Below are 12,752 nucleotides of genomic sequence, written 5' to 3' on the forward strand. Positions count from 1 at the left end.
CTTGACATAGGGCAAACCCAGCAGTCGGTTGGCTGAAATTGAAGGCGGATATATCATTTTGTTTTCACATATTTCCTGCTCCCATCCATCTCTGTGTTCAAGAAGTCTTAAAAGCAGCTGAGAACAATTTCCACTTTGTTCCTTTCTCAAGGCTTAACAGAAATCGTCCGTTTTCTCGCTAAATCCCTTGGCAAGCGTCTTGTCACTAAACATATTGACTGATATCCCCGGCTGCTAGCTTGAAGTTTAAAGCTGCAAGTGTCCTTGGCCGTCAAAGAGGAGCTCTGTATACATCCTGTATTGATTGTGCTCCAGAAACTTCAATAACCTTCACGAGTTGTGACGGAGCTCCAGCAGCAAACGCTCTCTCAGCACCGGTCTCCTGCTAAAGCAGCAGGGGCTCCCACCTGGAGCCGGCTGCAAGCAGTCGATCTTCTGAAGGCTACCTTGTTGACCGGAGGGAACGGAGAGGAAGGTGTGGAAGCTGAAAACTTCTCTCCTTGATACAACCCCGACAAGTTCTGTGGCCACGCAGGATTATTGTTCAAAACAAAGGAGACACATTGATTTTTGTTGCACTGTTAAGTTACTAAGTTTATTAGTGGCAGAGTTTTCCTCAACAAATTCTCTGCACTACTGTCAAAGTTATATATAGAGGTACAGATACGTCCCGAACAAAGCTTGTTTTAATCACCAACAATCTTCTGGATGGATATTTGAACCATCTTCTCAGTATTTGTTAAGTTTCTAAAAGAATTTGTTGACTATTCCTTACACTTTGAACTGGCTATTAATCAGGGATGCAAAAAATAATAATAATCATGTGGCCGTAGGGGACACTGAAGTTCAAGAAATAGAAAACGGGTTAGGATAACAACCAGTAACCATAAAGGAAGGAAGAACTGAAAACTGCTGGAACCACCGGCGTTACTGTCGACAGCGAGGAAGCTTCATAGACTCAACTTTAGCAATATTTCACTTTCGGCGATAATGACGCATTGCACCAAATTATAAAAATTGTAGGATCAACTCTAGATGGACTTCTGAAAGTGCTTAGACTCGGCAGTTTTTGATGAGAGTAAAATCTAAAAATCCAGAATTGTGGCAGCATGGCAGCTCTGTTGTGTTGGTTGTGATTTGTTCTTTTTGTTGACTTTAGTTCATGATTCCTTCATGATGCATTGCTTGCTTGGACAATTGTTCCCCAAGTGGATGCTGTGCAGCTGAAAGGGTTCATGCCCTTACTTATTTTTACTTTCAGATAGTTTTATGATGCATAACCATGGCAACAAGTTGATTTTTTTTATTTTTTTTTAATGAGTCTTGATTCTTCTACAAGCATCTGACAAAGCCTGCAGCAACTTTTATTTAGTAGATGAGAAGTGGTGGTGGTGGTGGATCGAGGAGTTGCTGAGAAGAAAGAAACCTTAAAACAGCACCACTTCACTGCACTCCAGCAACATATAAACATGATAATGCTCTGGAGGACAGGATGAACATGACATTTTGATTAAAATGTCGGCCAAGAACATGGTAGCAATGTCTGTACTTCATATCCAATTAATAGAGGCTTATTGTCTTCTTGATTCTCTCTGCCACTTCAATTTGCTTTATTTTCTTGTCAGTTGAGGAGGCAAAAAGTCAAAAAAATAAATAAAAAAATCTCAAAGCCTCTTGCATATGTTGACACAAACATGACACAGCCTTTTGTGTCGAGTAATCTGTGTTGACAAAGGGATTAATTTATGAAGCAGATTTAGATTAAACCGAAGGCTCTCCTCTCTTCCACACGGCGCGTAAACAGAGGAGCATTACCAGACATACGAGAGAAAACACAACTGAGCATCTACTGGAAATTTAGAGAGGTAATTGCAATAAAACAATATTCGCAGAAACCATCAAAAGCACTCTTGTCAGTAAATGTTAATAAACATTTCAAGGTCTAATCTGAACTCGATATTACAAGAATCGCCTCTTTCAGAAGCCAGATCCTCGGGATCCGTCCGTATTTTCGGATGCAGTTTCAAAAGTCCCTCTGCGTGCATAAGAAGCCCCTCATTAAAAGTGAGATTTGCACTCTGGTCACATCCCAAGAGCAGACAATGGACGTGGCATGCAGGCAAATAGCCACAAATCCTTGCAGCGTCCGCAAATGGCAACCTAATTAACAAACTTCCAGGCATCAGACCAAACTGTAGACAAGGTGAAAGGGTGATGGACAGGAGCAGCCACAGACACCTTACTCTAGATAAAGACTGGGCCATCTTAATTATGAATCCATGTTCAGGTTTGTGAACTGTGATCTTTAAATAAGCCGGTGGCCAATTATCTGACAGCTTGCAACTTCTAACGTAACTGTGAAGAAATGCAGACGTTTCTTTGCAAATCATTTCACTTAAATATCATCTTATTAGAAGTGCGAGGCCGCCTTGGCAAGTAAACAATACGCCTGAAAAGAAGAAAAAGACAACAAAAAGAAGGGTGGTGTGGTGCTGCATGCTTAGAGATGTAAATTCATTGATCCCGCAGATAATCAATAGGCATACTCACAAATTCAACAGAGAGCGATTTGGAAAAATTGCGCAGTGGCTTTAAAGTACACCTTCCTCCATCAAGACCACTGATTACCCCGCAGTTTTTTATGCTTCGGATCAATACTTCCACACTTAAACGACACAACCCGCAGAAGTATCTTGGGCCTTTCTGAGCAAGGATTAGAACTGCTACATGAATCCTGACTTTCAAAAGCGTGTTTACTCCACTCCACTCTCTAAACCTACCGGGCCACAGTCGCACACTGATGAAAGTCGCTTCTCTGCCAAGGCCTTGTAGCTGTGTGCACCCTATGTTTCTGTCAGCTCCTGCAATCGTCTGCTAGTATGTCATGTGTAAAGGTCAACCTGGTTTCTGCATCTCTCCATGTGAAGTGGGGTGGGGGGGAGAAAATAACACCTATCAAAGGTTTCTGTGGATGTCAAATACAAGAAATGCAATGAGAAGCAAGAGTCATGCAGGGATATAAATATGTTTTGTAAATGGGGGCTTGGTAGGGGTAGTCAGCGAGTAAATAGATGTAGAGTGCGTTTTCTGTGAGAATTAAAAAAAGAGCACAGCCCTATTTATACTTGACACCTTTGAATATGTCAGTCTATGGCTAAATTGAACTTTTTTTCATCTCTTCTGACCTCTTATTGTGTTACTGCACTTTTGTTAAAATCTTTGTATTTAAAGCAAAAAAGGAAAAAAAAAACCTACATTTAAAGATGTCAAAATTCCCTATTTTTCTAGATTTAATATAGAAATGGATGGAAGGAAGGACAAATGAACGGGCAGATGGACAAACAGATAAACAAATGAATGGCAGAGAGAAGTAACAGTAAATGGACACAAATACATAAAGAGAAAAAGCGGAAGGCTGGATGGAAGAAAACTTAAAACCTACTTTTTCCAGAAAATATCCAACACAACAGAAACACCACCTCCAGAGAGAAGCAATACGAGGAAACTCTAAATATCGCAAGGAAAGTCAGGCCTGTGCTGGTCTTAAGGTCTGAGATATCAGCTGGATCAGTATCCAATAAAACCTAACAGAGGCGGTGTGGGAGCTGCAGGAATTTAATTTCTCTCATTGCTGACATGTGACACTGTAAAACAAAGAGCTAAATGAAGGGGGCGAGGGGAACTATGGGAGTTGGGAGAAAGAAAGAAAAAAAAAAGGCAGATAATAAGATTAAGGAGGAAATTACAAGGACCAAGAGGGAAATGCAGAAGGTATTGGGAAATAGAGATTGCGATACAGAGGCAGCAGGAATTATGCTGAGGAAGCAAAGAGCAAGGGGAATGCAGAGTGAGAGAAAAGAAAGAAAAACAAATGGAGAGATGTGGGTCCTTCTTATTGATATTATCAGTCAGAAAATAATAACACAAGTGACTGAGTAAGAAAACCTCATTTTACATAATGAGTATTCTAATCAAGAGATTCTATTATCTCACATGAGAGAGCCAAGAGAGATTGGAGCCACCGGCAATTGTGAGCTGGCTGTGGTCAAATACTGAGGAATGGCTTCCTGCCATCTAAAACTGTACTCATACAGCAGAGCAATTACACTGCGTGCCTATGCACCGCTACAACCCTCAAAATACACACACAAATACCCCGAAACACTCTTCATTTTGTGTGTTTATGCATGCCAGCTGGAAAGAGCTCAACCTATTGGAGGCACAGTCTCATTGTGGGAGTTAGACATGAAAGGGCTTTCAATTTCACTCGGCAGAAAGCATTCCATCGTTTTATTTATTTTTGCTTTTACGTGATCGATAGAAAGAAACACTGGGCTATCAATTACCATGGCAGCAGCCAACACGTCCAAGTCCTCCACAATAGAAAAGCTCATTTTCGCCTGAATCTCACTCACCGAACATACATAAAACCCGAGGCATTTTCTACGCTCTGTGCCGATATGACCCGTATGTGAGTGAATACATAAAATAGTACTCAACCACAACATTTTTTTCTAGTACATTTGTTGAAAACTGCCAGATAATTGCTGCAAATGACAATTCAAAGGCTGTCCGTGAAGAAGCTCCACATGAAGCGCCACATTTTGAGATATTAGCACACAAAAGGAACAAACACACGCATACACACACACACCAATCAGTCTGAGAGCAACAACTGTCGCCGATTTTCCACTGAGAGTCACCGCAGGGTCATTTCAACAGCTGTTCGTCTCCCTCAACCAATCAAACAGGAGCAGGGGGATCAACAACCAAGCATAAATACATGCTAATTAAAGAGCCTAAAATTAATCCAAGCAATCAAGTCTTCTTTATTTTCCCAACCATGTGAAAAATAAGCAGTTCCTCTTTAGGTGTCAAGGTTTTATGAGAGAACTCTTTTTTTTTTTTTTAATTAACCAATTCTTACCTATTTCTTGCAAAGGTAAAAAAAAAAAAAAAAACATGATATGACTATTAGTCCAAGAACTAAGCCAAAAAGCAGAAGCAGTGGGTGAAAAAGTAATTACACCTCCACAGCTGCCATAGAAAATAGGGGGCTAAGCAGAAGCCAGGTGTTGCCAATCTAATTCACTCGATTAGCTAATCATTAGCAGGTGTGGGCTCATATTTAAAAATTATGTATCGACTATGTTGGAAAGCTGTTGGTTGGGATCATTCAGGTGTTGTGGTGCGTCAACGTAGAGCCAAGACATTAGCAATAATATCTGGTGAGCAGCTTTATGCAAAACTGTGAAGGGTTATGGAGGCGATTTAAACTTACTGGGGTTTATCATTCTACAAACCAAGTAGGAAAAACTATTAAAAAGAAGAAACTTATTTTTGGCAAGTCATGCCGAGTATTGCTCATAAAAAACTTCAAAAAATAAATGGCAAGGGTGCTGCAGCACCTCTCACATCCTTTAGACAAAAGACATCAAACTGGAGATTGAATGAAAACCCTTAAGAATTTACATTTTCAGGTTGCCGGTAGCTTTGCAGGCAGGACTGGAAAAAAAACAACAACAAAAAAAACAAAACAAAAGGAATGACAATTTTTGGCCTACATGCAAAATGCTGAGTAAAAAAAAAACATCAACATGAACACACCATTGTAATGGTGAAGCATGGTGGTGGCAGCATCATGCTGTGGCAATGTGACAAAATATATCTTTGCACAAATATAAAAGCCCAAAATTTCTCTACATTCAATAGGGGCCACTTTGTAACTGGCCTTTTAGCCTTTATGAAATTATACCAACACTGCATAAATATGAAATGCAGTGACTGGTGGTGTCACTATCACTTTATATTTACCTAATTTTCAGGTTCATGAGAGACAATGACTAAAATTTAATATTTAATTCATGCTGTAGCATCAAATAGATTTTAATTTCATTTCATTTTATGTTGCTTTTAAACAAGGTGAACACCATGGCAACTGGAGGTAAGAGGTATAACTTCAATCCCATAGGCAACTACTGTGATGACTCATCAGTTCCATATTTAATATTAATGCAAGTACCAATCACTGTACTGTGATGCAAGTACCAATCACTGTTCAAAGGTATATTCAACCTTTGAACACGTTAATTTGAACCGGCACATATAACTATATTTGTTCCATGTTTTTTTCTTTGACTGTGGCAGAAAACTAACCTGCAGCACTGCCTGGATCTTGGCAGACACATCAGCCTGCTCGTAGAGCTTGATCTCCTCCTCATGGGTCACACCCGGCGCGTGTGCAGCAATCTGCTGCATGTGGGCCAGCACCACACTGTGAGCCTGGGCAACTGCCTTGAACTTGTCAAACAGAAGCTCCAGCAGTTCCAACAGCAGCCTGCAGAGGGAGCCAGAGAGAGAAGAACAAAAGGGTGAGAGGCAGGCAAAGGAGGGATGGAGAGCACTTAAAGAAATACTCAAAGACAAAATTACATTATAGTAAACAACAATACATAGACATGCTCCACAAACTGTTTTTCTCTTACGAATTTAGAAATTAAAACACAGGTTACGTACACCGAGATGAAGTGTTTCACGGTTCAGTTTTAATTACCAACTCTCTTGAGCAGAGACTTCAGCATTTTCCCCCGCGTTAATAACGCAGCACCTGGATGCCCCTAGAAGGATCCAAATGAAAAGCCACTCTCATTAGCTCTAAATGGCTCTGCTTGAAGTACAGAGAGCGCATCCAAAACCAAACTGACCTTCTACTACATCTGAGTGCCCTACTTAGCGCTGAAAGCTCACAGTTGCTTCATCTGCCCTAATGCTTTCATACAGACTCTGCTGCACCTCCTTCTGGCACAAGGACGGAGCTTTTGAAGTAAAGAGGGAACAGAGGTTATATTAGATGAGACGGATGATGACGAGTAACTATTTTATTGTAAAGGGGAGGGGATTATAGTTGATAATGAAATAATGACGCAGTCTATGCCACATTTTTTGTTGCAATTTTTTTTTAAAAATAATTTTAATTAATTTTTTCTCTACCTGGCAGAATGGATATCAAATGTTTGGTACTAAATTTCTGTCAGCGTATTAATTACAACAGTAAAAACTGAATACATTGGGTGTGTCTTCAATGAGAATTTAATGCAATTATATAACGCTAGGTCTCCCACAACAGCCCTTTATTGCTCCCTTTTTAGTTAGTTACAAAGTAGCTGCTGGAATGTCTCATGGGTTTTTAGCTCTTGTATCCTGGCACCTTTCAGGAAAGTAACCTATTGGGATGTGTGGGTCTTGTAAACCACAGTTAGCAAAGTTATTTCTTTACACTTTCCTTGCCACTTGGCTGTAGCTCAGAGCGTGCTTTGTCCCTGCTCAAGTCTTACACCGTGCTGCTATCTGCTGGACCATCTCACGGACATTTTCCCATAAATTAAACCTCGGATGCCGCCTTCTGAAGTAGTTCCCCGCATTACAGAACTTTGTTGCCTTCCTTCGGGCCACCTTTTTCCGAGGAAGAGGATACTAAAATGCATCAATAATGCAAAAACAAAGACCGGCATCATTATTCAGAAGTACAGCCGAGGAGAAAAAAGAAGGTGCTGGGGCTTAGGAGATAACGGTGTAAACTGATCCCTGAGATGGTAAATTTATGCCCAAGGCCTTACAAAAATGCCTTTATATAGAGCCTTGCAAAAATATGTAATATATATATGTAAAGTTTTTCCAAAGATTCTTACTTTGAGTTAGGTCTGACCTTATATATTAAGCCACACCAGCATCAATGCTTGTTGTTGTGCTAAAAGTTGAACCTTCACCCCAGTCTCAATGTTTTGCTGCCTCTCACAGGTTTCCTTCCAGTTCTGCCCAGTAAACAGCTCCATGCTTATTTCCTTCAACTCCAGCTGCTTCCATGCTGAAGAAAATCATCAACGCAGTGAGATGCTGAAACCACCATGTTTTCCCCTGGGGAGTTTGTATTCCTGGTGACGCTCGGTATTAGTTTTCCACAACACATACCGTTTGGCACATTGGCCAAAAAAGTTTTGATTCAACCTGACAGGGGAAACAAAAAAAAAAAAAAAAAAAAAAAAAAGCATTCTTTCACATGTGACAGCTGCATTTTTAGGCTTTCGACAATGATTTTCTTCCTGACACTACATTTTTCAATTGTAAAAAGGCTAGACTAAGCTGTGAAATGCACAACTAATGGTCGTCACGTTTACTAGTCATTACATATTAGTGAAGTGGGAGAAGTAATATACATGGTTTTATTTTCTACTTCAGAGGAAATTAATAAAAGCTGGTGACGATAAACATTTAAAACATTGCAAAACGTTCAAAGCATCAAGGACGATGAGTATTTTTTTCCAAGACACAATTAATAGGAAAGTATTTGCAAGGAAGCATAGATCAACTTTTAAAAAGTGAAATATTTTCTGACTACGCACATGAGAAGTAAAGACATAAATGCATAGCTTATGATTTTGACCTTCAAACCTTTTTCTGATATGTTACCATGCCTTCCACATTCGGCTCACTCACTCACTCGTCTATAGACAGAGAGCGAAGTGTAGACAACCGAGTCTTCCTCATTATCTCCCAGTGGAGGCCATCCTAATCCATATCGTCTGTTCCTTGAGACCTCTCGTCTCATTTCCTCTCAGGATCGAAGCTGACACCAGTCGCTCATGAACAGCCGAGAGAAACGGCACAGAGTCTCTGACTAACTGGCCAGCAGCAGGAAAGTGCGTGACTCATTTTGGAAGAACAACAGCGGCATAAAAATTAGATTATCATTAGACTGAGCGTCAGTCAAAGATCATTAAATTACTGTAAATAGGGTTCCGACGTGCGGAGTGAATGCTTGTGAAATATTAAGTGTGCTGGGTCATGATGTCGTCGAGCAAACACGGATATTATTCGCAGAAAGAAGATTTCCAGACTTCTCTGCTGAACAGGCGGAGAAGAAGGAAAACGACGACTAAACCATCTCCTGTGCAACGTGCCGGTCCAGATTTAAAACTGGCTTTAAAATTACTCTGACTTTCATTTTGTGATCATTCATTGGACCCTCATCTAATGGAAAGGGAATATTCAGTCAGGCAAACTGGGTCTCCATCTTCTTTCCTTCATCAACCATTTCTTTATACGACTCACCCTGTAAAAGGTTTCGTCTGAAATGTTTCTCCAAAGTAAAAATAAAGCAAACACTATGACAATGAAGACTTCAAAATACAAAAATACCCACACCCGTCAAACCTTTTTGATGCCTTTTGTCACATTACAAGAAGAAACTTTCAGGCTTCAAACCAAAACAATGAATGGGATGCCTTTTTTTTGCCACATAAATCTAAAAACTATGGGTTTTATTTCGTTTTTTGTCACTTTTGAGGTTCCTTTTCTAGTCACTCTTTTGCTTGGAGTTCAGTCTTTATTTTTGAGTTGATCTTTTGTGCACCATTTCGTTTCCCCGGCTCCTGTGAACTCAGTTGGTGTCATTTCCCAGCCTAATCTCCTCTGTTTCACCAGTCTTCCTCCAAAGCTGCAGCCTGTTGAGAATCAACTACCTGTTTCTTGTTCACTAATCGCTGCCCCGTTGAGATTGGAGAGGAGGTTCAAAACCGACGTTTCAGTCGGCGGATGTGCAAAAACCACATACTCCGAAAACCGTGATTGCAGTGAAACGTCGGCAAAATACATTGCCCAGAAATTCAAAGATAAACTTCTCGTGAAACCAATTTTCCTGACTATCATGATCTACATCGCATTGTTTTATATTTTAAAATACATACATTTGAGGCAGTAATATTAAACTATGAATACTCTAGTACGGCATTGCATTCTAGTGTTGCATGCTGGGAAATTACTGTCTTTGTGAAAGACACTACCTATAATATTTGTGATATAAAGACATGCGTTTGCTTGCTGAGATGTTGAATGAGAAGAACCAAAAGGAAGTTACACACTGCTCTTTAAGCTATGAGGAGTTTAAGTGTTGCCTGCTGATCTGCAGTGCTATAAAATATAGTGTGCAATATTCAAGACCATTGTTCCCGACAAGTGCTACATCAGGTGGAGTTTCCATAGCAACAAGCATTGACTTTAAATTGAAGTGAACATAGAGAGAAGTGGCAGTATATGCATCCAAATACAAACGCACAGCAAACTCCAAAGTGCTAAGTGCTCACAGATGTACACATGAAAGCAAATTGAGAAATGATCTGCGGGGCGTCGGACCTAAAACGAGCTACACGGCGGTCTATCACAGCGAGGTCAGATGAGATTCGACCGGCAGCAGGAGAAACAAAGCAAACGGGGCTGGAGAGAACATCCCTGACAGAAAACAAGACGTTCCTCTTAAATGTTTCGGGATCAGTGGGCTGAGACCTGTGCTTCTTAGGACTGCATGCCGTGTACGTATGGCTGCAGCGGCTAACGTGACTGCTTTTAAAATGCGGTGGTCCTAAAAGGCAGGTGTACAACTGCCGGTTTGTGTGTATGGGTGTGTTTAACCATGACATGTCTTTGTTTAAAGCAGCGCAGTGTTTGTTTTCATGGTGCGAGGCCGGCTGTGTCTCCAGCATTTGGTTTCGCTCTGTTTCACACCTGGTTGACTGTCTGACTATGAGAGCTGTGGGACTGAATGCAAAAAAAAATGTTTGCGTCTGCCTTTGCAGCCTGCTGTAAATATATCTAAAAGACCCATGGCAGTCAGAATATTGATATTGATGCGATAATCAACTCCAGTGTTTAACTAAGAACCTGCAGGGAGAAAGACAACCCTCGACTCCTCCAATCAATGGACGGAGTCGCCGTCGTTTTATTTAATAACACTGGGTAAGGGATCCTAATGGGAATACTATGGTTTCAGAAGAATAAGCAAACAGGCAGCTTAATAAAAGTCTTATACAGACACAATCCTGCTGGGGATACAAGTGGCAGCTTTATTAAGATATTTTTTCAGGGATAATACCAACGCTGTTTAATAATGGATTTCTCAAATCCAAATTTGTATTCTCATGAAGAAAATATTGATACTGTTTTAACAAATCTGCTTGTATCTCCTTTTTTTTAACCTTTCATTTTCCAAATGAACCTTCTTATTTTTAAGCATGGCGTCCTTTGACTTTTACCGTACCTCGGTTGGCTCTCCTGCGCCAGGTTTTCTCCTCTCTGGTAAGCGTGATCCGCTATCTGAGTGGTGGATCTCTTGACGATCTGTTTCAGCTCGGGCTCCAGTCGCTCCATTATGGCTTTAGTGGTATCGGGAAGTTTCTTCAGTTTTGCAAGGGCCTGCAGAAGATGACCAAGACTTCGGTTAAAGCAAAATTGAGTCAGAACTAAGTACTATCAAAGTATATTGAAATTACACACGGTTTTCAAAATGTTTCACAAAAACAGAAAAAATTAGGATGTAAACTTGTATTCTGTTCCTTTTATTCATATGCCCCTAAGCAACTTCCCATTACAAGGTACCTACTCAAAAAATACAAAATGTGTTAGAGCTAGGAAATTGCTAATATGACTAGCTTTATCCTTGAAATTGTCTTCTACCCACTGTAAATAAAGGTCACTGCTGTCAAAAAATCCAGAGAAAAACAATCTACACACCGGTTGACTTTCTATCTGGGGGACATTTAATGGCATTTGCTTCCACTGCACTTTATTCAGGAGTATCAAAGTAAAGCACTCTAAGTGCTAACTATATTACCACTAAATTAGATTCAAATTTGAGGTTGCACTATTATTAAATGAAGAGCCATAAACATGTTTGTACTTGTATTTTGCAATTTTTACTGCAGACTTGGGACATATCTTAATTGAATCTTAATAGAAGTCCAATCCTGATTTTATGTTTTTTTTTTTTTTTTGTTTTTTTGAAATGTCCATATACCTTGATGAGTATTCCCATAAACTCAGCGCTGTTTTCCTCTGGATCCACTTCAGAAAGGTCCGCTTGACTCGGATCACGAATGTCCTGCTGCAGCTCACGCACTAAAATTAAAAAACGGGTACAATTACAATTACCTTTGATGCATTTTCACCAGTATATTCTTCTTGTTTTGTAACAGACCAAACACAAACATATTATTTTCAGTCTTTAAATCCTCCAGTTCCATCTTTTAAGCACACACACACACACACACACACACACACACACACACCTGAACCTGTCCCCCAAACACCACCCCCACACTCTCAGCAGCTGAGTTAGCCACATTAGCAGCTAAATTGAGAATGGCAGTATCGAGTGATGCTCTAATTTCCATTAGATGGGGCCTCCCAATTCCCCATCAAAGCATGTTAGGAGAGTTAATGTTTATAGCAAGTTAATGGACTTTGGGTGTATTTCCTCTTTTCACCCATTCCAACTGCAGCTTGTGTAATAATTATGACAATTACTATCTACAAATGAGGTGCTCTAATGCTATTAGACAAAATGGAAAGCCAGGCCTCTGATGGAAGCCAGTTGCTATGTCGTGACCGCGGTTGTTAACATGGCGGTATATAGGCACTTACCACCTGGTGGCGGCTAATTGTCAAGAGTTCAGCTGGTGTAATATGAGGGGAAAAAATTGTGGTTGAACTTTTACTTTTTAGTCCACGGTGTGAGAGAAGAGAGCAGATATTTATCAAGCATTAGAAGCAATTCATACATTTGTGTGTTTACTCATTTGAGGGCATGACATGGGAGTGCATACAAATGAGAGGAGAGGACAGCATGGGAGGTGGAGTAAAAGATGGAAAAGCAAGAAGCTTTAAGAAAAACACAGAAAGAGAAATCCGCACAACTTTACATA

The 12,752-nt window shown here is 40.3% G+C and overlaps 1 protein-coding gene across 1 annotated transcript in view; it reads right to left on the reverse strand.

Annotated features, from left to right (window-relative positions):
- Positions 1–12,752, reverse strand: part of exoc4 (exocyst complex component 4) — a 114,407-nt gene that overhangs the window by 93,354 nt on the left and 8,301 nt on the right. The window contains exons 6-8 of the mRNA XM_007564422.2: positions 11,846–11,946; positions 11,090–11,244; positions 6,157–6,337 (exon numbers count right to left, since the gene is read on the reverse strand). Of these exons, the coding sequence (XP_007564484.1) occupies positions 6,157–6,337; positions 11,090–11,244; positions 11,846–11,946 (437 nt within the window). The remainder of the gene's footprint in view (positions 1–6,156; positions 6,338–11,089; positions 11,245–11,845; positions 11,947–12,752) is intronic.

This window comes from Poecilia formosa, unplaced genomic scaffold, assembly GCF_000485575.1.
Source record: "Poecilia formosa unplaced genomic scaffold, Poecilia_formosa-5.1.2 Scaffold159, whole genome shotgun sequence".
Lineage (NCBI taxonomy): Eukaryota > Metazoa > Chordata > Actinopteri > Cyprinodontiformes > Poeciliidae > Poecilia > Poecilia formosa.